The 25862-nt window shown below is 41.0% G+C and overlaps 1 protein-coding gene across 12 annotated transcripts in view; it reads right to left on the bottom strand.

The window, feature by feature from the left end:
• Positions 1-15691: 15691 nt before the first annotated feature.
• LMO7 (LIM domain 7) overlaps positions 15692-25862 on the bottom strand; it is a 220969-nt gene continuing 210798 nt past the window's right edge. For all 12 annotated transcript variants that reach the window (XM_055542674.1, XM_055542681.1, XM_055542670.1 and 9 more), the window contains 6 exons: positions 24627-24679; positions 21854-22067; positions 20931-21209; positions 18997-19105; positions 17836-17938; positions 15692-16456 (listed from right to left, as the gene is read on the bottom strand). In XM_055542674.1, coding sequence (XP_055398649.1) covers positions 16434-16456; positions 17836-17938; positions 18997-19105; positions 20931-21209; positions 21854-22067; positions 24627-24679 — 781 coding nt within the window. In that variant the 3' untranslated portion in view covers positions 15692-16433. The remainder of the gene's footprint in view (positions 16457-17835; positions 17939-18996; positions 19106-20930; positions 21210-21853; positions 22068-24626; positions 24680-25862) is intronic.

Below are 25862 nucleotides of genomic sequence, written 5' to 3'. Positions count from 1 at the left end.
TGAAACTATGAAAGTGCTGCACTCAATATGCCAGCAAATTTGAAAAACTCAGCAGTGGCCACAGAACTGGAAAAGGTCAGTTTTCATTCCAATCCCAAAGAAAGGTAATGCCAAAGAATGTTCAAACTACTACACCATTGCACCCATTTCACATGCTAGCAAGGTAATGCTCAAAATTCTTCAAGCTAGTCTTCAACAGTATGTGAACTGAGAACTTCCAGATATACAGCTGAGTTTAGAAAAGGCAGAGAAACGAGAGAACAAATTACCAACATCTATTGGATCATAGAAAAAGCAAGAGAATTCTAGAAAAACATCTACTTCTGCTTCACTGACTATGTTAAAGCCTTTGACTGTGTGCATTACAACAAACTGTGGAAAATTCTTAAAGAGATGGGAATACCAGACCACCTTACCTGCCTCCTGAGAAACCTGTATGCAGGTCAGGAAGCAATAGTTAGAACTGGACATGGAACAACAGACTGGTTCAAAATTGGGAAAGGAGTACGTCAAGGCTGTATATTGTCACTCTGCTTATTTAACTTATATGCAAAGTATGTGTGTGTGGTTAGTTGCTCAGTCGTGTCCAACTCTTTGTGACCCCATGGATTATAGCCCACCAGGCTCCTTTGTCCATGGGGATTCTCCAGGCAAGAATACTGGAGTGGGTTGCCATGCCCTCCTCCAGGGGATCTTCCCACCCAGAGATTGAACCCAAGTCTCCCACACTGCAGGTGAGTTATTTTACCATCTGAGCCACCAGGGAAGCCCTATATGCAGAGTACATCATGCAAAATGCTGGGCTGCAGAAGCTCAAACTGGAATCAAGATTGCCGGGAGAAATATCAATAACCTTAGATATGCAGATGACACCACCCTTATGACAGAAAGTGAAGAGCAACTAAAGAGCCTCTTGATCAAGGTGAAAGAGGAAAATGAAAAAGCTGGCTTAAAATTCAACATTCAGAAAACTAAGGTCATGGCACCTGGTCCTATCTCTTCCTGGTAAATAGATGGGGAAACAGTGGAAACAGTGACAGACTTTATTGGGGGGGGCTCCAAAATCACTGTAGAGGGTGACTGCAGCCATGAAATTAAAAGTCACTTGCTCCTTGAAAGAAAAGCTATGACAAACTAGACAGCATATTAAAAAGCTGAGATATTGCTTTGTCAACAACGGTCCGTAAAGTCAAAACTATGGGTTTTCAAGTAGTCATGTACGGATGTGAGAGTTGGACCATAAAGAATGCTGAGCACTGAAGAATTGATGCTTTTGAACTGTGGAATTCGAAAAGACTCTTGAGAATCCCTTGGACAGCAAGGAGACAATCCAGTCAATCTTAAAGGAAATCAACCCTGAATATTCATTGTAAGGACTGATGCTGAAGTTGAAGCTCCTGATGCAAAGAGCCGACTCATTGGAAAAGACCCTGATGCTGGTAAAGAAAGGCAAGAGGAGAAGGAGATGACAGAAAATGAGATGGTTGGATGGCAACACTGACTTAATGGTCATGAGTTTGAGCAAGCTCCAGGAGTTTGTGATGGACAGGGAAGCTTGGTGAGCTGCAGTCCATAGGGTTGCAAAGAGTCAGAGAGAGCTGAGAAACTGAACACCAATAAAGGTGTTTAAGTGGCCAGGCCCTTGGCCACTTGGCTAACCTTCCATAGACTCCATCACAATGGTAGTTGGGAAAAAAATAATAAGTCTAGGATGCTTTGATGGGACTCAAACTCCCAGAGGTAGAAGGAGCCAAGTCAATCCATATTAGGAAAATACTGATTTAGGAATCACCAAAAACACTTTCTATGAGTAAACTGGTCAGGGTGGGATAGAAGAGATGAAAGCCCTCTCACTTGGGTGATAAGTGGGCTGAGATAGAGAAGGCTCATAACCAGATGAACTGGTTGGAATCCAGACTGTGTCATCTTGCATCCTGAAACGGGAGGGCACAACCTTTAAAAAGTAACATAGTGGTTGAGGACACGACATAAACTGGTTAGAATCAGCTAGGTCTGAGATGGCTGAAGATTCAACTTCCAGATTTTGAGTATCATTATGTGCTCATTGGAATACATTAGCATATACTAAATGACACAACCCCTGGTGCCACGACAGTTCAGAGGCCAACCATAAAAGGCCCCAAGCTGGGCAGTTGTCCAAGTCCCGGAAATCCCCATCCCTTCCCCAAAACAGTTGGAATAATCCTCCCGTTCATTAGCTCATGAAACTAGCCAACCCATAAAAACTAACTGCCCCGTTTTGAAGTCACTCTCTTACCTTTTCATTCGGACTGCATTCTGTTTATGGAATGTACATCTCCCTCAATAAATCTACTTCCTACCTATCACTTTGCCTCTCACTGAATTCCTTCTGCGCTGAGGCATGAAGAACCTGAGCTTCAGTAACTCTTGACACCAGGTGGAGTATTTTAATTAAAAGACAGTGAGGTCAAGGCTCAGTTTGAGTTTTGGCTGGGTCTGAGTCCTGGCCTGTGGCTCAAGTCCCAAAATTAGTTGTGTGGTTTCAATCTTAAACTAATCTAAGCCTAGTTTGAGACCAAAAGTTGCAGGGGGTGGGGTGGCGTCTATATTTGAGTGCCACATGCCAAAAGTATCAAAGGTCAAAATATTAATATTTTGCACATAATAGAGCTTCCCATAAATGCAAATTGTTATCATTTTCACATCACACCAGAAGGTAGGTATAACATCTACATCATTTTAAGAAATGTTTCTAAATCATTATGGTTCTGAGGTGAGCAAGGCACTTAACCTCTCTGAGCTCACTTTATTCATCTGAAAAGATACTCACTTTACAGGTTAATAATGAGAGTTCATGGCATGATGTCTAGATGTTCAATAAACGTTAGTTGAATCTAAAATGAAAACAGCTAACCCTCAATTTTCTTCCTGTCATTGTCCCTCTCATGCCGTAAAATACAAAGAACAGGAACCAGAGAAGGAACTCAAGTCAATCTGCTCCATAGTTTGGCTAGAGACTTGGTTGACACATGAAATTACAACTATGGATTTCTGTAAGCCTGGCCCTGTTAACGTGATAAGGAGTTAAGGCTGCATTTATAAAAAATATCTGCCTTTTCTTTGAAATGTGTGGATCTTTAGGGTCTGCAAACTGTGTTCTATGAAACAATAAGATTTTGGAGGGTTCCCAGGGCTCTAAAAGAGAAGGATAGTAATAGAGGGCAAATAGTTGGTCTTCTCTGGTGGCTCAGATGGTAAAGAATCCACCTGCAATGCAGGAGAAATGGGTTCAATCCCTGGGTCAGGAAGATCCCCTGGAGAAGGAAATGAAAACCCACTCCAATATTCTTGCCTGGAGAATCCCATGGACAGAGGAGCCTGGCGGGCTGCAGTCCATGGGTTTTCAAAGAGTCGGACATGACTGAGTGACTTTCACTTTCAGCTGGGCTTCTAGGCGCCCCCCATCTCTGGTTCAACCTGAATAGCTGCATTTTACAAGATATTATTTTGAGCAGAAAGTTTCTGCTATAAGATAATTTTTTGAAAATATGACCAGGCTAGACCATAACCCTCATGAGGCCTGGTGGCAGGTCCCATCCTGATTAGTTAGGCCTTCTGACATGTGCAGAAGTGCCACCATAAATGCCAATGACTGTTCCAATCAAGGAGAACTGATGAGGCTTAGGGAAGAGCCTGAGCAGGAATCTTCCAGAGAAATCAGTCAGCAGCTGACATGCACCGCACGGCTTTGTGCCAAGCAATGGCTAATGCCCAAAATTAATTCAGCCGATGCGCGTAACCACTGCCTGACTTTTGGCACCAAAAATCTGCACACTTAACCTCTGAGCTTCATTGCTTATGCATACAAATAGATCGTGTGAATAATCAAAGCTGCAAACCAGCACCTCCAGTGTTGTTAGGAGGGTCCACACTGGGACAAGGGATCATGTGAGCTCAGTCAATAAGTCATGTCTGATTCTTTGTGACCCCATGGACTGTAACCCACCAGGCTCCTTTGTCAACGGGATTTTCCAGGCAAGAATACTGGAATGGGTTCCCATTTCCTCCTCCAGGGGATCTTCCTGACCCAGAGATTGAAACAGAGTCTCCTGCATCTCCTGCATTGGCAGGAGGATTCTTTACCACTGAGCCACCTGGAAAACCCAGACAAGGGATCATAAGCCCTTGCCTACTACAGGATAGAACATTTAGACAGAATAGACTGACCTCAATTTCCTATGGAGGAAGCCCTAACTGTGCAAAGGCTGTGATGCTGTCCTTATGGCAGGCCACTGCAGGGGAGAAGTTCTTCTGAAAGCTTGTTTTAGCCTAAAACTTCACATATGATCCACATACTTTATAAATGGAATTTACGTATTTTTAAAAATACTTTGAAATTAAAATGCCTAGTAACCTCACTGAACCTACCTAATCCCACTCCCCTTCACCTTCCACCATACATCCATTAGAGTAACTGTCCCCAAAACAGCTGTGTTCACCGCATGGCCTCGTGTCATCCTTGTTGGTGACATACAACTGCACAGGACGGAGTATCTGTCTGCCATGGCCAATCAAGTATGTTTTGGAATGTGGTTATATTAAGTGATTCCCCCAAACAAATCCCACACTGCTGGACCTCCTTTGTTTTCAGTGACCTAAGGGGAGGGAAGAAATATCTTTCCATTCTAGAAGAGCTGGGTTTTCCATGGCGTTTTTTGAAGGTTAAGTCTCAGGACCCCAGTGCCTGTGGTCAGGCATGTCTCACTCTTTGTGACCCTTACTTGTGCAGAAATGTGTCAACATAGACATAAGATTTGTAAAGCTTGCAGAAGAAAAATAGCTTAACCACAATCAGTTAAGACCTCTGTCTCTTTCTAGTCCTATTTTCCCTCTGATACATCTCCCCTCTGGTCAGAAGTGGCACAGTCATGGCATTTTGGGGTCTAAGGGGAGCTAGACTCAAGGACGTGTAATTTGTGTGAGGTGCACCCCTGTGGCTCATGGTTACTTCTGTGTGTTGTAGTTGTCCTTGTTCAGGAAGGGCTTCCAGAAAATGCCCACCCCCTCCATGCTGACTTACCCTACCATCTCAGGATGTGAAGATAAGAGGGCAAAAGTCAAATGAGATATGATTGTGGTTCCACAGCCCCCATTTTAGAATATACAGTAGTAGGAAAAAAAAAAAACAAGGCTGGAAATGAACAAAACCAGAATTTTATCTGTGGAAAATTCTTCCAAGTTTTACAGCTCATATTTCAAAGAAATTTCAGGGATTTTTCAATTTTGAGAATCTTTGAAACTTACCTGGCATAACCAAAAAGAAACATGAAGCTGAAAGAAATTTACAAACCATCAATAAGATTTTGCTCAACCGTTTTAAAGACTAAATCTATTCTCTCTATAAAAATGTATTACACCATCCTAGTCATACGAAGAAGTGATCAAAGTGTATGTTGCCAAAACTATAGGAAAAAATAATTATGTCATAGATGTGTGGGGCACTTCATAAGTATAGTGTCTTTATTGGACTTTGACGCTTACACAATTTATCAGCTTTTATAATTTCAGTTTCTTGGGATTTTTATTTACGTATTCAATTTTGCATGTAATTTTGTATTCTCTCTTGTTGTTGTTCAGTTGATTAGTCATGTCCAACTCTTTGCGACCCCATGGACCACAGCACTCCAGGCTTTCCTGTCCTTCACTATCTCCTGGAGTTTGTTCACAGACACATCCGTTAAGTCAGTGAGAGTGTGACTGATTTTCATAAGACCCGCTCAATCCACGTCTGCCCCCGAAGACCTCAGTGCCTCCTGACCCAGTGTCCTCAGAGCATTTACATGTCCCTCCCTCTGGAATAGTCTTATCCTAGGAAGTTGCCTGTTTCGCGCCCTCACTTCATTCATGTCTTACTGCTCAAGCTGCTGTAACAGAATAACATAGGCTTGTGGCTCCTAAACAACAGAAATGTATTGCTCATAGCTCTGGAAGTGGGGGTTCCAAGATCAAGGCACCAGTGGATTTGGTGTCTGGTGAGGAGTCACTTCCTGGTTCTCACACGGCTGTCTGCTCACTGTGTCTTCACATGGTAGAGAAGTCAGGAGATATATGGAGTCTCCTTTCAGTTCAGTTCAGTCGCTCAGTCATGTCCAACTCTTTGCGACCCCATGAATTGCAGCACGCCAGGCCTCCCTGTCCATCACCAACTCCTGGAGTTCACTCAAACTCACATCCATCGAGTCAGTAATGCCATCCAGCCATCTCATCTCTGTCGTCCCCTTCTCCTCCTGCCCCCAATCCCTCCCAACATCAGAGTCTTTTCCAATTAGTCAACTCTTCACATGAAGTGGCCAAAGTACTGGAGTTTCAGCTTTAGCATCATTCCTTCCAAAGAAATCCCAGGGCTGATCTCCTTCAGAATGGACTGGTTGGATCTCCTTGCAGTCCAAGGGACTCTCAAGAGTCTTCTCCAACACCACAGTTCAAAAGCATCAATTAAGGGCACTAATCTCACTCACAGGGGGCTCCACTCTCATGACCTAATTATCTCCTAAAGGCCCCATCTCCAGATACATTCACATTGGGCGTTAGGATTTAACAGATGAATTGGGGGGATGTCATGGTCCTGCATGGGTTGGAAAAGAATTTCCAGACATGAGACAGAATGAGAGGAAAATAAAGTTTATTAGTGAGAGACACTGTTAGAACTCAGGTGGGCTCAAGGGAGAGCCAAATGCTTTTGCCGGCTTGCAGCCAATTTTTATAGCCTCAAGACAGAGAAAATTCCTACTGGAATGGTGGCATTAGGATGCTATAGGGTAGATGGTAGGGTGGGTATTTTCCAGAAGATGGGGCCAGGTAACTGGCTGGTTTAGGCTCATGGCAACTGTTGCTATGGGGCTTGGTCAGTTTCAGAGATTTTTATCCTGTGACCTTAGTACAGGGCTCCACACCTGAGACCTTGGTATAGGGTTCCACAGGGGAGACAGGAACAAGCCATGGTAATTCAGGTGTCTCTTCAGACATCACCACATTCAGGACTCCTTTCCTGGCCACCCTCTCTAAAACAGAATCCCTCACTTCCCACCTCTCTCTAGCCCTTTACACCGTGACTTTACAGCACTTACCTCCTGCCATATTTGTGTACTACAACATAAGCACCATAGAGGGGTGACTTACGTGTTTCATTCACTGCTTCATCTGCCTTGTTGATATCAGTGCTGTGAATGACAAGTGTTGCCTGCCATCAGTAAACAAAGGATGTTTCAGTTTTCAAGCCATCAGCCACTGCAGTCACCCCCAGTTGTGCACCTTCAGGGGATTCGAGAGGGAGAAAAGCAGGATATGGGCCCTATATAGATCCGGTGCATATCAAAGGAACCGTCTCAATGAGCCCAGACTCTCCATCTTCCCATACAGAGAAAAGTGCTAAACTCCTTAACTTGAGATGTCTGGCTTTCCTTTAATTAATGTTTTTGTTTTTTTGCCATATGGCAGATCTCAGTTCCCTGACCAAGGATTGAACCCAGGCCTCGATAAAGCTCAGAACCCTAACCCCTAAGCAACCAGGGGATTCACAGTCTTATGTTCTAACTAACCTGGTTTTTGTCACAAATTTCTATATATCCTGCCTCCTCCCTTACCTCTTCAGAGAAATCCCTCAAAATTATCTGAGAGGCTGCCTTCTAGGGTTAAGTCCTCAATTTTGTCCACCAAATAAAACATAATTCTCAACTTTTAGGTTGTATGTTGTTTTCCAGTCGACAACGGCAACCTGATAGTGGGCACTCAAGACATACTTGTTAGCTGAATGCATAAAAATCTGTGTATGTGTGTGTGGACAAAAAGAATGAGCTTTATGCCCAAATTCAATGAAGACCGCGTCTGCCTGATGGGAATGCTCTGAGTGCCATTAACACAGGGGTGGGTAGGGATCCAACCCAAAGGAATAGGCGTCCTCCTCATCCTTCTGTGGCCCCCATGCTTTTGGCCAGTTGTGTCTGCTGCATGTTTGCATTTTAACATGGGATAGTCGACCTTCACCCTTCTCAGAGAAGCTCCAGGTGAAAAATCTTAAAACAGTAAAGAAAAAAAATGTATTTAAAAAACTGGTCGTTTTTAAAATTAAGTCCCAGATGTCCTGGCAATCCCTTGCCTCTCCCACAAAGAAAGTCCATTACGGCTGCAGCAACACCCACCTGGGCAGAGTGTAGATGGCTCATTAGCTGAGGAAACCTGGAAATAAAACAGGGCAACCTCTCCAAGCTGGCAGCGTGCTCTGGGCCAGCCTCCAGGCCGCTGCTCAGTGGGCTGAAGCATCCCTAGGTCTATTCCCATGCAGAAACAAAGTTCTAAAATCGGGTGTAACCACCCTATAGAGAAATAAAGACCTCGCTTCTCCACCTTGCATCAGCCAGGATTTGCTCCTTATGAAGCAACGAGCATTAAAATTTCCTGTTAATTCTTCGGCCACTCTCCTGTAGGACTCAGTGCTGAGCTGTGCTCAAACTAAAAATAGGGGACAGATCGGTGATTCAAAAACTACCCAGAAAGTTATCCAACAGGATGGGGAAAGGGAGGGGAAAAAATTGCTTTTCCCTCCTCGTGCCAACACTGCCACCTCGTGTTAGAAATACATAAAAGGAACACTGCGAGTAAATCCTTGCAAAAAATGGGGAATTAGGAACATAGCTGCTCTATTATTTATTGTTGATTTTTAAAAATTGTGTCAACCCTGTATCAACTCAAAAGCTGAAATAAAGTTTTTAGTAGATAATGCATTTTTCCAACACTGTTTACCCTTCAGCTGAGTAGTTAACATGCACTTTTTTCTTTTTTGCCAACCACTGTCCTAAGAGCTTCACATGAATTGATATGAGGCTGTTCTTGGTCACAAGAAGATCTTGAAATATAGGCTATTAGCAATTTCCTTATTATTTTTGTTTTGCATTTAAGTGAGGCACAGAGAGGGGAAGTCAAGTCACTCAAGGTTACAGGTCTAGTGAGCAGGGAGCCACAGACCCTGCTGCTGAGCCCTGCTGTCCTAAGCATCACGTCATCCTGCTCTCATCCTAAGTGCTAATTGCCATGAAGGTGATACAAAACATTTAGAAAATTTGGATCCATCCATCAAGGAGTTGGGGAACAAATACAGTTATTAATGGGAAAATGCAAAATTCAGGATAAGACCTAGCACTTTATTTAGTCACTAAAGGCTTTTCACATGGAGATTTGTGTCTCTGAAAGTTCAAGTTTCTACCCCAGGTGTATTATAACCAAACAAGAGAGTAAGTCCTGATGCTAATGCTCCAATTCTCCAACAAATGTGAATGTGTTTTAGTGCAATTCCTTTCACCTAGATTTAAGATGGGAAAATCCCAAACAGAACAAGATCTAAGCTGGAGTTCTGGTCTGAAACTCGTTCATCAATTCACTTTACTTTTTTGGTTTTAGTTGCCATAACTGTAAACACCTTTAATCCCAACTTTATAACAAAACACCACCTCAGTTTAGAAAAAAAATTAAAAGCAAAGCACATTGCTCCCAATATTTATGTATAAATCCTTCATGAGCACTGCAATAGGATTTGTACATTAAAATGTGCTAAAAACAGAAGGTAAAAAAGGTAACTATAAAAACAGTATTTAAACTATTTGCTTACTGGTATTTAACAAAAGCCTTTCCTCCCTCAAAATGTTTATTTTCCTAGGTATTTTGTGAACACAATATGAATATTCTGATTTTACAAAATATCTCGCTGGTGATGAAAAAGATTGGAAGATTTGGTTGTGGACTATTGTATGGGCATCCTTGGTTTGATGGCTGGCACAAACAGGCAGGTGAAAGGAGTGTGTCCTTGGCTGGATTACAAAGTCACACTTTGCAATTTACTAAGCAACTACTCATTGCTCAATGCCACCTCCCATTTAGGAAGAAATTTGTTAAAGATGAGCTAATTCCCACCCCACTACTGTCACTCCCTGACTCCGCCTTTTGTGTATATTTAAACAAACTGGGTCAAATTCTGCTTGAAGTATATCATTTGAAAATATTGTTAAGCCTTTTAGTTTCGAATGAGAATTGCTGTGTATGTGATATTTAGATTTTGCAACAAAGCCATGTAACAATGGAAACTTTTTAAACATTCATTTTCAAAATAATTCTCTCATGGCATATGTTTCTTTCAAAAGGAGTTACATATCTTATTTGCTTTAAAATTATCACCTTGACTGTACAAGATTATTAAGCTTGTTTTTGTATTTTAAATATCTACTAGGAAAAATACAGACAGTCACTTAGGGAGAAGGTCAACAATTTGGAACTTTTTTTTCTGCAAAGGAAAAAATGCAGAATATCTTCAACTACTGCCAAAGTAATGAAAACAAAGCCATCAAACATTTTTGCCATCAAGTGTAGCAAAAAAATATTTCATGGTCATTCCCTTTCTCATACAAAATATTGTTTTACTTTAGTAAAGATCTTGCTTTTAGAGAGTTGAAAAGTGGTTGCACATAGGCTCTAGGTGAAGGAAATAGGGAGAGGTTGGTGGGGGAGAAGACTCTTGAGAGTCCCTTGGACTGCAAGGAGATCAAACCAGTCAATCCTAAAGGAAATCAATCCTGAATATTCATTGGAAGGAATGACTGAAGCTGAAGCTGAAACTCCACAGAACTGACTCATTTGAAAAGACCCTGATGCTGGGAAAGACTGAAGGCAGGAAGGGAAGGGAACCACAGAGGATGAGATGGTTGGATGGCATCACTGACTCGATGGACATTGAGTTTGAGTAAGGTCTGGGAGTTTGTGATGGACAGGAAAGTCTGGAGTGCTGCAGTCCATGGGGTTGCAAAGAGTCGGACACAATTGAGTGACTAAACTGAACTGATAAAACGGTATAAACTTTCGGTTATAAGAGAATAAGCTCTGAGGAGTAGTTGCAGGAAGGGGGACCCCTTCCAGGGCCTGAGAGTGGGCTCTTGTCTAACACTTGGAAATGAACTGTCCGAGGAGATACACGTGCTGACAAACCAAGAGACTTTATTGGGAAGGGGCTCCAGGGAAGAGAGAAGTAGGGTAAGGGAACCCAGGAGAACTACTCTGCCACATGGCTCACAGTCTCAGGTTTTATTAGTGTCTTTCCTGGTGGCAAGAGCATCGGTCAGGCAAGATGGATGCCAGAAAGGATGATTCTGGGAGGTTGGTAGGACACATGGACTGGTGTCTCCTCTCTCCTTTTGACCTTTTCTGAATACTTCCGGTTGGTGGTAGCCTGTTAGTTCCACGTTGCTTACCAGACCTCCTGTAAGATAACTCAGACAAGAGGTTACTATCCTGCCTGGCCAGGGCAGGTGGTTTCAGTCAGTGGTTCCTCTAACATATCTAATGCAGATCATGGTAACTATAATGGATAACACTGTATTGTATAGCTGAAATCTGCTAAGAGAATAGAACTTAAGTGTTCTCACCAAAAAAAAAAAGAAAAAGGATAAATATGTGTGGTGATGGAGGTGTCAATTGACTTAAAGGGGGACATCCTTTCATAATGTGTGTAGCAAATCATTCCATTGTGTACTTTAAATATCTGGCAATTTTGTCAATTATACCTCAATACAGCTGGAAAAAAAGATTCTGTTTTTATAAAATGAACCATACTCGCTAACTTCTGACTACAATTTGAGACTAAAATTTGCAATAATTAATGCAGTAAAAATAGTACAGTAATAATAATATGAGACTTTGGAACTACATTCTGAAATCTTTATTCCAAAATAGCTATTCAATCAATGGGTAAATGTACTGAGTTTTACCATAAATCATTATTTTTAATAAAGAAGTAATTTACTGTTGAGTATCCGTCTTCTAAAATATTTTTAACGAATGGCTCATAGTTTTTCATATTACATCATTGAAACAGAATTTTGCAAATACTATAAACTGAGATACAATGAAGACACCTGTATTATGTAGCAAATTCCCAACCTCAAATTATTTTTCAGTCTTGTTTCTTCTTGACTTCAGTGATACAACTTAACAACTCAACAACAAAATCTGAAAAAGCTAGAGAGAAGAAGCAGATGAGACTAGAATTGAGCTTTCTTGCCTTTAGGTTGAATGGGACTCTAAGTAGATATTAATTTGGACTCCCCATGGACTGTAGCCCACCAGGCTCCTCTGTCCAGGGGATTTTCCAGGCACGGATACTGGAGTAGGTTGTCATTTTGTTCTCCAGAGGACCTTCCCAGAGATCGAACCTGGGTCTCCTGCATTGCAGGTGGATTCTTTACCAACTAAGCCAGTAGGGAAGCCACGTTATGGACTATAAAATCATAAATAATTTAAATTATAAAAATGTTAATTTTCATAACAGATTTCATAGTTATTTAATAGTATGAAAATACCACACTTGGTACCTACCATGTCCCTAATAAATCTGGCACCTAGTGAATATTGGATAAAAGCCTGTTCAGGTGAACTCAGGTCATGGGCGAGGCTCTTTCCTGGCTTCTCTCTGCACTTTCATTGGCCTCCTCTTCAGCTGTGAGCTATGTTCCTAACACCAGAACTTAAAAGTATCCAGAATGAAGGCAACATGGACATGGTACACCTCATGATACATACGAACTTGAAACTGACACAAACCTAGCATTTTACAACAGATCCCAGGAAGCTAGTCAAATTTGAAGGTAGAAGTGGATTTAAGAACACACAGGACTTGCAAGTTTGACCCAGGAGCTCTCTTGGCCATCTTTGATGGACCTTTTCCTACTGCCACAGGACAGGCTGAAAGGGCAAGTGAACTTCTGACACATGCAAGAGAAACTTTCTCTTTAGCCTGAAATGGCAGCAGGCAGATCAGTGCCTCCCATGTAGGTCTGTGACACTGAATTCATTGTAGATCTAATAAATCACTTTAGCTATCAAAAAAAACTTTAACTCAAACAGCATGCAAAAATATGTAAATTAAAACCTGAGTGTAACTTAGAAAGTAGCACCGCTGCAGCCTTTGCCTGACTTTAATAGGTCTCTCCTATGGAATTTTAAATAATTCCTTTTATTCCAGTCTAATTTTAATAGCAAGGAGTTTTGATGATCTTTCACAGGACTGTGCTGTAAGATTGGTATTGGAAAATACTCTCCAGGATGAGCTTTGAGGATCTTTACAGTGTATGTATTAAAAAGCTTTATATAGAATCACCAAGAGACTGACTGGGTCAATTATATGTATCAAACAATATATCATGGGATTACAGTATAGAAAATCCACAATCGTAAACTTTAAAATTCAATCATAAGAAGATGAGCATTTTACCCACTATTCCCTTTCATGAATTCTTATGTAAGAAATTGGAAGAAGTATGGGTCTGTTTTTCACACTTTGTATTCACAAAGTATTCAGAAGTACTCACAAATCATCCAGGTTACCAATTTTTTGCCTCATCACCACCATGAGCTGATATTTTATATTTGCTTGAAGAGATTAAATTTCCTCATATGAGTATTCCCTCACATGATCCTTGGTGGGTATCGTCTCCTCCCCCGTTCTCTCTGATAGTGTTGAAACTCACTGACTGACAAAACTTTTAATTTTGAAAGACAAGGTCTCACTCAATGCAAGCGCTCAATTTTTAAGAGAATTTACAAAGACTAACTATGGTAAATGTTGTTTGACCCCCAACATTACTCCACCAAACTCCCATTAGTTAGCAATACCATGATTGGGAAATTGATTCTCACTTTAAGGGGGTCCCCTGGTTTAAAAATGGGCAAACAACCCGAGCCTGAAGAAAGCGGTTTTGGTAACAGCTTCTGGAAAAGCTGCCCTATACACTTAATAGCACTGAGGGATCAGCGTCTCTTCCCGTGAACATGAACCTTTTTAAAGAAGCATGGAGCCTACCTGCCATCTTGCAACGATGGTAGTAAGTAGCCCGAGGATCAGCCAGCATTGTGTGGCCAAACAGCCTGAGGTGAATGATGGTGGGTCTTAATGATATTAGACTTCTGGATAAACTGACCTCCTTGACTTTCTCTCAGGTGAAGAAATGGACTTATATTTAAGTCAATTTGAGCATGCACATGAACAAATTTTAACAGATGTCACTTCTTTCTATTTAAACCCAAACTCTTATTGCAAACTACCTTCACCTCCTTCTTTTCCTTGTATGTTGACACTTCAGTATGCCCAAAACAGAACACATCTCCTCTCCCTACAATATCAGTCTCTACACTGCCCAGGCTTCGGGTCCCACAGTTACTATTTTGCTTCTCTTTAGGTCCTGTCACGTTTTTTGAGTCACAATCTCTCATCTATTGATTTATTCCTTTTTGCAGTCTCATCACCCTATGTCAGATTGTTACCACTCCATGGAGACATGATCCCACATAATATATCCAAGGATCTCCTCATTCTTCTGGCAAAATAGGCCAACGTGTGTATGGTTTTGATTGGAATACAAAGTAAGGGAGACTCTCTGGGTGTTTGACCCCAAATGAGAAATGGTATTTTGTTCCTTCATCATGCTCTATCTGCTAAGGTTATATCGACTCTTAAAAATGAAGTTCAAATATCAACTCTGCTGCAAAGCTGCTTCAACTCCCTTAGTGCAAATGTCTCATGGATTCTTACACATTGGATTTCTCTCTTAGCCTTGGTCATTTCTATCAGGCGCTAGAATTCTTTGGGTACATACCTTTCCCCTCCATGAGGTTATATATTTCTAATGTATCTCAGTACAGTTCTCATATCCTAGAATTATCAACTCCAGTTTCATTACTATGAAGGATTCAAGTAAGTTTATATTTTTGCTTGAAACATGCTAAAGTTCAATATTCTTGCACACTCATGCCACATTTCTAAAACATTAGTCTATATATATTTTTTGCCCTATATATGTTCAAAAATTATAATCTCCTCTTATTACCAAAGGAGCAAAAGAATAGATAAAGATTTGTTGCAAATCATTCAACAATTCATCATTCACTTCACCTCTTATCATAAAAACATATTGCATTCAAAAGCAACTTTCCATCAAAAACAAAGTTTCTTGTTAAAATTTTTCAGGAAAAACAATATCACAATTACAGTTATAGTTTCACAGGTATACACATGTCAAACTTGTCACTGTATAGTTTACATTTGTGCATTTTATTGTATATCAGGACGACAGAGGATGAGATGGCTGGATGGCATCACTGACTCGATGGACGTGAGTCTCAGTGAACTCCGGGAGTTGGTGATGGACAGGGAGGCCTGGCGTGCTGCGATTCATGGGGTCGCAAAGAGTCGGACACGACTGAGTGACTGAACTGAACTGAACTGAACTGAAAGATGCTCAAGGGAGAAGGAAACGACAAACGACTCCAGTATTCTTGCCTGGAGAGTCCTATGGATAGAGGAGCCTAAGGGCTGCTGTCCATAGAGTCACACAGAGTCAGACACAACTGAAGTGACTTAGCATGTATGCATGCATTGGAGAAGGAAATGGCAACCCACTCCAGAATTCTTGCCTGGAGAATCCCAGGAACAGGGGAGCGTGGTGGGCGGCCATCTATGGGGTCACACAGAGTCAGACACGACTGAAGCAACTTAGTAGCAGCAGCAAAGATGCTAAAAATAAAACTTAGTATCAGAAAAGCCACACACTGAAACATAATTAAAAGTCTTGGAAGGCTGACAAACAGATACACACAGAAGAAAAGGAAACACTCCTTAAATGCATCAAGCAAGTTTATTTACAAATGCAATTGTACAGAAAGGCTCACTAGTTTCTGAAGAAAACTTCTGGCATACAAACCATGATAATTTTCATGAATGAAAAGCAGCAGCTTTCTACTGAGAACTGCTTAGCAACAATTCTGGTGAAGAAAATAGAGCTCCCCTCATCAAGCAAATAAAATGTTACATAAGCTACAAAAAAAAATTAACCATAATATTACATAAATGAAAAGAAGGATACGCAAAGCAAATTTAGGAGTGGATTTTAGTGAAATTTTCCATATGGCTCTGCATTAATTTAGTATATTTTATAATAAACAGAGCAAATGCAATTACATATTTATATTAACTATTTCAAATAATATTTCAGAGTTTAAAAAAAAAAAACAATAAAATAACCCTCTTCAAAACACCGCTAGAAAGTCAATCAGATCCTTATCAGCCTCAAAAAAAATTTTTGAAGTTCTTGTTTTTTCCTGTGCTCTTATGATACTGAATTCAAAAAGGAAATACTGCACTTTTTGCCACACATCATTACCGTCTTATAAATAAACAACAAAAATACAGGTTCTACCAAGACTATAATGCTCTGATGTAATCTAAAGAGGTCAGAAAAGGTGTTATTCTTTTTTAAAAAACAGAGCGAAAGGATGTTACAACATGTATTTATATATCAATATCAGCGACAACCACCTCTTCTTCTATCTGCAACAGGGCTTTCGGGTGGAGGCTGACATCACATGGCGGTTGGCCGTCCAGCTGATCAGGCAAGGAGAGAAGAAAGAAAAGCACTTAGATTCAGAAACACTCGAATATTGCCACCGGGATTCATGGTAGGAATGGCTCAGAGAATGACCCCATGAGGTAGAAAGAATAACTCTGTTACTCACTTAGGATAAAGCTAGGCAAACCCACAAAGTCTGGGTTAGCAAGCCTTTTCTTTGCAAAAAATGGGAGTAAAAATTAACTGCGGATACAGAAACAAGTTACACTCAACTCTCTGTTATTTGTCCTGGAGGAGAGAAAAGGCATGGGCAGTTTTTCCATGTTGATTCCAAAAATCAATTATATTTGGCTTTGGAATTGGGACTAAAGACAGAAAAGCTCACACACATACACACACTCCCCCCATTTCATGCCCAGCCTTGACAGTCTCCAGCCTCAGTGCTGGCATCCAGGAATGGCCTGGACCAATGGCAAAAAGAGGCTCAAAACACGCTGACAGATAAGAGAGAGTTGACTGAGCTGACGCCACTTCCAAAGCACTCTTTACAGAAAGGCCATATAAATACCTCAGAGCTCAAAAGCATATGGTTTTGCTGATACCACTTGTAACCAAGACCCTTTCACAATAAGGAAGAAACACATGTTACCAGCATCAAGGCTCAAAATATGAAAAGGAGGAATGGTTGTCTTTATGTAGCTATAAACAACAGGCGATCCAATTACGCTATCCTATATTTTATAGCACACTTACAGGCAAAAACATGCTTCAACACAAAATAGCATGTGAAGTTTTTTAAAAACCCAGTTTTTTCAAAAATGACACTGAAAGACTATGCAATCAGAATTAATGCTCTCTTTTTAAACTATTGTATATGTTGATAGGATATGATTATATGGTAACAAACATACACTGACTATTCTTTATTATCCTTTTAAACCACAGTCTTTAAGTTGGTCATATTCTAAATCACATAATCAGACCCACATTGGTAAATAATAGAAATCAGCTAAAACTATGAGGGGGCCAATCCTTAGCCAAGCAACAGATGAGAGACTGTAGAGAAGATTCATTTTAACTGACTTGATTTGTAGTCTTGAGTCTAGAAGCTTCTCTAGACTCTGAGCAGACTAAACTGCACTAAACATTGTCCTGACTCCCCAGTCCACATCCGTCTCCAGGTCCTTGGGCCCACACCCAACCCTGTGGAGCTGGAACCTGAGAACTGACCCACTGACCCACTCACTGGACCCTCTTTGAGGGCGACATAGTGAGATTCCTAAAGCCTGGAGCTCTAGGGCAGAGAGCTTGAAGGGGAGCTGGAAGGGGAGCTGGTCGTAGGTTCAGTGAAGTACATGGGAACCCGTGCTCTCTGTAAAAGACAAGAAATTTTCTCCCTGATTTGCTCTCTTACATTTGAATCTGAGATAGCAGTCGTTGCAGTACAGTTGGTTGTTTCGGATTCTGACTTCGGCTCCTGAGGAAGAGCCTCCGAGGTCGCACTCGCAGGCCACACACTGAGAGACAAACAAAAACAACAGGGAACACCCACACTTAGCTCAAGAACCCCTGGGACACTCCCAGAAGGGGAAAAAAAAATGAGCAAAATAAAATGCAGTTTCTAAGCTCTTAGAGACATTTCAGCAAAGGGGGAAAAAAAAGGCCAAAAGATAATGAGGTTAAAATGAAGCCTGCGGATGAGACATTAAAGAATTCATAAAGCCAATTTTAAGAGCCAAGATTTCATTCTAACTATACCAAAAGAGTAGAAATGATTCGCTGATTGGCTTAAAGAAGCTAACGCTTCCTTTCTCCCGGGGGGATGGACAGGCTAAAGCACCACGGGAAGGAACTGGCCAAGGGCAAGAAGACTAGGTTTCTGGCTCTCTGCCCTGGAGTGGGCCATCCGGGCATCCCCATGAGTGTTCACACATGGTGCTTTCCCAAAATACCCATGGCTGGGTAGTTTGGCTCCACATGCTCAAACACTAAAGATTTTGACTCATTCTGTTATGCCAGGAAACAACCCAAGCCAGAGTCAGACAAGCTTAAAACAAGTTGAGCTCTGCAGGACTCCAGGATCAACAACCAGAAGTTCTCTCTCTGGCCCAACACAAGTTCAAGAATCAAATAGCTGTGTCTCTAAAGACAGATACTGCAAAATAAGGCAGTTATATAGCCTTACTTCTTTCTTATGTGTAAGAACACCTTAGCTGCAACTGTAAAAATATTTATAATGTAATTTCTTTCACACTCTCCCTATTCAAAGCTAGGTTTCTGGACACTTATAATTTATATCCCCATGCTGTTAATAACCATAGCAGCATGTTAGAGGAAGCATTTACGCACTGTAAACTTTGCTTATAGAATCTTAGATTGGAGATAGGAAGCGCATGGTGCCTCCAAGGTCAAGGTTTGAGAAGGCAGCAGCAGCAGGAGGCCATTTGTGATTCCAAGTGCAGCGCACACCGATGGAGGCAGCACCTAGCTTGTTAGTGGCGGGTCCACACCCAGCACCCAAAGAAGCCATGCGCTCTCCAAGCAAAGCGTTGCAGGCTGTTTGGCTTAGTCTCACCTTAAAACAATGCAAATGATAACAAAGACCCAGGGACTCGATGATCATGGCGGCTCCTTTGCCCAGAATGTTATGACAGCAGGAGCACACACGCTTCCCACTGACCGACCTAGACGCAGGACGAGAATGGAAGGGGGCGTTCATCCATTTCAAACCTCTCATCTAAAGATCACATTCTGGTATTAACACGAACCATCCCTTATGAAAGTCTTTACATATCCATGGGAGGAAAACTTTCACCAGCCAACCAATTATGGCTTGATTATACTGTACCTTGAAGGATCTTCACAATGGTTCTGGTACCCTTGACATCTAGTTAACAGAAATGAACGATTTCTGTGTCATCGGTCCATTCTGCTATCGCCCTTAGGCCACACCTGTACTCGGCAAGGTTCTCATGCCCTTCTTATCCAGCCAGCATCTTCTTGCCAGGTAAAGCCACCCAAGCACATCCCTTATCATGTTCTTTGCTTATTGCCACTAAAAGAGCATCCCCAGCTACTTCCAAGAGGCACTGCAAGTCTATTAAACCTATCATCTCACCCTTATTTTGTCAACCTCCTTCTCATTCACCCAATAATCTAGTTACACAGAAGCACTTCTTTAGTGCTTTCCTTAATGCCTCTGGCTTACTGGACTGCTTCAGAGAAGAATGGCATGAAAACTACTACAGCTAGTATTCAGATAGGCATGGCGAGTCTCTGCTTTGCTTTGTTTAGAAGTCTCATCTCCTGTCCCAGACGGGAAGGTGAAGGCTACTTCTTATCTTTGCATCCCACAGGATGGGCACAGCACTTCAGTGTCACTGCAAAAGGCATTGCTGTTGAATGTCCCATGTTAGAGCACCTTTTCAGGGCAGAGAAGCCCATAGCCCTGTCTCCTTTCTGCTTTCCAAGGGCAGGATTCTCAGTAAGTAAACAGGTACTCTCTCGCTCTCTCCTCTGCCTTCCCCTGATTCTATTCTTAACTCCAAATTTACCATGAATCCTCATTGCTCCTTCCCTCAATTCAAACTCTGAGACACATTTTAGCTGGAATAAAAATATCTTCTCTGAATGAAATCCTTTAGTTGACAGCTTTAAAAAAATCTCAATATTAATCATTGTGTTTCTACTTTTCAGTATTTCATCAGCATTACAGGCTGGGAGAACTCTGTCCAGGTCTCAGCAGAAACACTGCTAGATGTGGTCTCATGAAGCATCAGGGATCTGTGGAGAAGCTACACAGACCTAAAACCCCAACGCATGCTGATGTCTGAGCTCTACTCCGTATCAAAAAACAAGACCCACCACTCTAACGCTCACAGTTCCCACAGCATATGACCTGCAGAATTCAGTTGATGTGATCTCAGCAAGATGCTGACCAGCCAGATGAGAGACAAGCAATGGTTTTGGAAATCAAAAGCCCCAAATGAAATAAATAGCTTGAGAATCTTTAAAGCCAGCTTGCTCAAAGTTCCACAGATGATGTGGCTGGATTACAATGTCCTTTACACTCAGTCCCTATAAAATGAGTGTATATTACAGTCTCATTAAAATAGTCCAACAGTTTACAGTACTGCTTTTACTCATCACTTTGCCATGCATTCACGAGCTACTGTGCGTTTTTATGATTCCACAGCTGGGAACTATTTAGGTCTGTCTGCATTTGAGACACTGACCACAGGCCCAAGTAAATGAGACAGTGGCAGAGTCGTAACATTTTTAAAGGCCTCCATAGCTTCATAAGACATCCATAAATACCCTTGGGTTGCCACAGAAAGACGTTAAGGAAGCCTTCTGAATTGATCTGGGAAAGGAACACTAAATTTGACACATTCAAAAAGCCTTGTTTTTCTTTTTCATTGGAAAGCTTGGACAAGATCTGGGGAAATTTTTAATGAAAACTATCCCTTGGGTCTAAAGAAAGAAAAAGGAAAACCCTAAGGGCCTCACCTGTTGCGTGGCTGGGAGCCTGGCTGTGGAGCCACGGGGGAATGGCTACGCGGTATGGGGGATGGGGTGGTGGTCTTCACAGAACCAGCTGAGGGAGGGGGGACGCTGGAGGAGGGGTTCCGCATGTAGGCACGGTTTGATGTGGACAGCAGCTGAGGTGGGGGGCGACTGAAGTCTTGGACGGAGGAAGAGGCATAGACTCCTGACGGCTGACTGAGCCACGGGGACTGTCGCCAAGAATTGGTTCTTGGGGAATCCAGGTTATCTAGAGATTCACCTCTGAAACACAGAAAGGATTCATCAGTTTATCAGTGGTGGAAATACTAAACAAAAGTAGCTTTAGTATTCATTTACCCCTGATACCTCTGCTTAGTTCATCCTCTCATCTGAATTATTTTCTATCTATGTATTTTCCTTGAAGTTGCAAATTCCAGGTTTCCACACTTTGTGAACACCATTTTCATAATTCCAATCTAACCATTATTTTATTATAAACAGAGGCTTCATTTTTTTAAAATTCATCATTCAAGGGAGCACTAAGCATGTCATTTAAATGCCTGAATCACACATCAGAACTCCACATCCAGCCTTGCAGCCTACTAGCCACGTGGTTTTGTCCGCGTGCATTCCTTACTCAAGCCACAGCTTCTTTGTGGAAAAGTAGAATTACCATTCCTGCCTCAAGACATTCTTCCCAGATGAAGTGAGATGATGTAGACAAAGTGCCTGCCAAGTGTCTGCCACTAATCAGCGCTCGGTGACAAGTGCCCAATGACATTGGTTCTGCTTCTCTTTCTCTCACAAAATCTTACATAAGAGAAGAAACGATGACATCTCTGTCATCCAAAGTAGCCAGCACGCCTAGAAATTAAATATCTGCACCTCAGTACAGAAAGGGAAATCATTCCAAAGATGCCTCACACCTTCTCATAATCCCAGGCAGACAAATAGGCTCTTTGTTGACACTGGAACTGCGCTGTCGGATCCAGCTGTTGTCATCATAAAGGGAAGTTCTCTTCCTCATTTCTTGGAGGATTTGCTGTCTCTCCAACTCCGCTCCTGATGGCGCTGGTTCCTTCTTCGAGCTCTTCTGTGATGAGCTACTGTTCCCACTTCGGTCTGCGTATCTATTGCTTCCTAAATTAAAAATATCAAAAGCTGCAGGATTAGTGCATTAAAAACAAGGAGAGTAATTAAATCTCCAAATACAGTGGAGCCAAAAAAAGAATGAGACAGTGGGCACACAGGCTTACATTATCAATTCTCAATGAGACTGCTGCCTCAGAAGATAAAGCAACAGTCTCTCCTGTCCCTGGAAATTCCAATTCCAGTCCCAGAGGCATACCAGGGGGACACTCGGGAAAACTAAGGAGCTGCCTAAAAAGGAGGCAACTGGTATTGATTGCAGCAGTATTAAATGACAAACTGCTCATCCAAAAAGTTTCTCTTCCATTATTTCCTTCCTTCCTAAATTAAAATCAGTCAAGCATCTGCTCATTGAATGCTTGCTGTGATAACTCTGCAAGGGAACAGGGCTTTCTATTCTTTCAAAAAATATACACTCACCCTGGGAAAAGAGCCAGACACAAAGGCATATACCTCCAGCTGACAAGGGCCTTCCCTAGTGGCTCAGATGGTAAAGAATCCGCCTGCAATGTGGGAGAACTGGGTTCGATCCCTGGGTTGAAAAGATCTCCTGGAGAAGGGAACGGCTACCCACCCCATTATTCTGGCCTGGAGAACTCCAGGACTATATAGTCCATGGAGTCGCAAAGAGTGGGACACGACCGAGCAACTTTCACTTTCTTTTCTTTCCAGCAGACATGGCGCAAGTCATGGTGTTAAGTCACAGAATAAGTCATGACCAGACCGTAGGAATGACAGCATACTCAATCACTGAAATGGCTTTTGTGAAACTGAAAAATAGCCAAGTAATCCAAATGATGGCTAAGGAATGTTATCAGACTTGTATCTCTTTTAAGAGAACTTACAGAGTGGTAGTTTGGATGTTGAATTTACGAATGACAATGAAGTCAGGTTTTATCCTAAAGGTTTTGTCTCCTTAGATTTGCTGATGAATTCCTGACTTGAGTAAAACATCCATAATTTTGAGGGAACTTCCCCGTTTTAATTTGGATTAGGAAATTTCACCTAAGGATTTTTCATTTGCTCTCCAGATTCATGGCTATTGTCTTTCTTTCCAAATTCACTCTGCCATAGTTCATCTTCCAGGAAGCAATGAGCAAGGCCACCAAAAATTTCTTATACACATCTATGTTTACATTGGTACATACACACATCTTATCAATTTGGTCAGATTTAGAATAAAGTGTTTCCTATTTTAAAGATGCCATACTGGAATAACCAAGTTTTCCAACAAAATATTTAATATTGTGCTATTCAAGGGAGGAAATATATGTACAAAAATAGCCAGATCAATAATACAAGTCACAAATATTAAGACTATTTCCAAGAGTCACACTTGTTATTACTAACAGGTCATGTGTTTACTTTCAAATGAGAATATGATCACTGTATGTTAAAAATGTTTCATGGCAGATGGAAGTACTTAAACTATTATTTTAATGGTGACCTCAGGGCATAGTTGGGGAGAAGAAACTGGAAATCCAAACAGGTAAGACCAGAGGAACCAGATCAGAAAGCATCTGATAAGTTGGAAAATGAGAGAATAGTTTGGTTATATTTAAGGGACCCTTATGGGGAAAACAACAAAATAGGCCGAAGAGTTAAACTAGGACCAGATAATGAAAGGTTCCCTGTGTTAAGGGAAAGGGGGTGATCATGAAACCTACTAGAAACTATAAATTCTACAAGCTTTAACTCGAGGTTGTAAACTAGCTGCCATCAGACCACTGGGGCCTGTGGATATTGTTTGGCTCACAGAGGGTTATACAATTTTTTAAATTCCTGGTCAAACTTCCTTAAAATAAAAATTCAGACTTTTTTTTTTTATTTCTGTTTTCAATAGAAAGAGTTGGCAATCACAAGTCTGTATCTCCCCACACGGCAGTGACAAACTGGAACTGGGGAGTAGCCTTCCACTTAAATGGGCATGTCCACCCCGTCCACCTCAATCTTCAGCTGCATCTTCAGTCATTTACATAACTGACCAACACCTTCCTAACTCAAAGCCTGGTATGCAAACTCTGCTTACAATGGTATTTCTGATTAGTTTTCTTCTCTTAGTTACATAACCTCAGTTATCTATGGTCCAGAAAGTCACTTTATACTAAAAATATCAGGTTTCAAATTGCTTTTACCAAGTTAGTGAAATCATCATTTTGAATTTTTTGCTATCTTGTCATTTACATGTCCAGTTTCAGGTTTATATACAATTTCCCTGGTCCTCTGCAGAAAACTACTGTCCCAATTCTTTGGCAGCAAAGTAAAATCCACTATACCACACGGTATTAGCATCACTTTGCAAATTTTTCACATAATTTCTAAGCTATCTATAATCATTTTAATCTTGCAGTACTCCTTCTATTATAAAGTCAAGCCAAAATAAGCACAAGGTAATTCTGCTCTGATATGTAAATGCTAAAAATCCGTAGTATTTCAAATATGTAATCTTAATGAACCTGAAATGTCTTGACCTTAAAAATAGTAATCATAGGGTGTGATAGCATAGCTAAGCAATCATGCTGAAGAATTTTGAAAAAAATTCACATTTACCATTTTTATTTGTGGGGAAATCGTCCAATTCAGTAGTAGATCTGGATTTATTCCTAAAACATAGAACACATTACATATATCTCATGAAGAACAGTCTTTTCATATTCATGAAGTAACAACACCAAAAAGATTATATTTAAAGCAGTTGATTTATTTTCCATGCCTGTTGAGAGCCATATTTATTTTCATAAATAAATTTTTCATGTTGGAAAATGAAGGAAATTTTCATGTTGTACAAACTAGCAGAAAATGGTGACATCTCTAAAGAGAAAAGAGCATGATGCCAGAAACAGACAGAAGCATGTGACAATCCTCTCAGTTTGATGTCAATGAAATCCTATGACTTTTTCAAATGACTTGAATACTCTGACCCTCTTCTCTACCAGATATCAATCTTACCAGGCTATATGAAGCATCTCTTATCAGACAGCCTAACATCAGACTGAAAATGTTTCCTCCATGCTCCCAAGGGTTAGGAAGTCAACTTAGGGGCCTTAGGGTCCTACTCTGACACAGTAACTCATCAAATGCCATCCTAGCATTCCAAAGAGGTGCTGGAGCACACTGGCACAGGCAACTTCTGAAATGGCCTGATTCTGTGATGGTAAACTTGGGTCTATATATCAATACATGCTCATCTCAGTCTCCCTTTCTGGGCACAATTTCAAATACTAGCAATAATAACAAATAATAATATATAATGTGAATTATCATATATATATATATTCACGTTTATAACATATTAATACAGCACATAATTACATGCAACACAAAATGTATCATAACTGTTAGCAACATTCATGAGTGGTTTCATTTGTATTAACATAGGAGAAAATCCTTTTAATGCATGATGTCTAGCTATACTCCTTAATGCCTCTAGGGCATGCTTTATCACAACTGCCTAGAATATTTCGTATTTTCTGGGATTCCTTAAGTTTCCTTTCTCAGCAATCTAATTATTTTCTCAAGGCAATGAGTTATATACATGAGGCTTATTTAAATATATAAGTAAATCATATCTTAAAAAAAGAAAGATACACATTTTAATGATCTAGAGTTATTTAGAAACAATGACTGTAAATAAGGTCATCCATCACTAGAAATTTTTTCTAGCTTAATGTCAGCTCATTACTACTTTTATGTATATTCCTTTTCTTTTCCCTTTCTAGTCTTGAGTCCTGTTCAGTCATCCTGTTTGCCTATAGAGATGAGTCTTCCCCTATCTCTAAGATAAAC

Source organism: Bubalus kerabau, chromosome 12, assembly GCF_029407905.1.
Source record: "Bubalus kerabau isolate K-KA32 ecotype Philippines breed swamp buffalo chromosome 12, PCC_UOA_SB_1v2, whole genome shotgun sequence".
NCBI lineage: Eukaryota > Metazoa > Chordata > Mammalia > Artiodactyla > Bovidae > Bubalus > Bubalus kerabau.
This window is presented reverse-complemented; position numbering and strand designations above follow the sequence as displayed.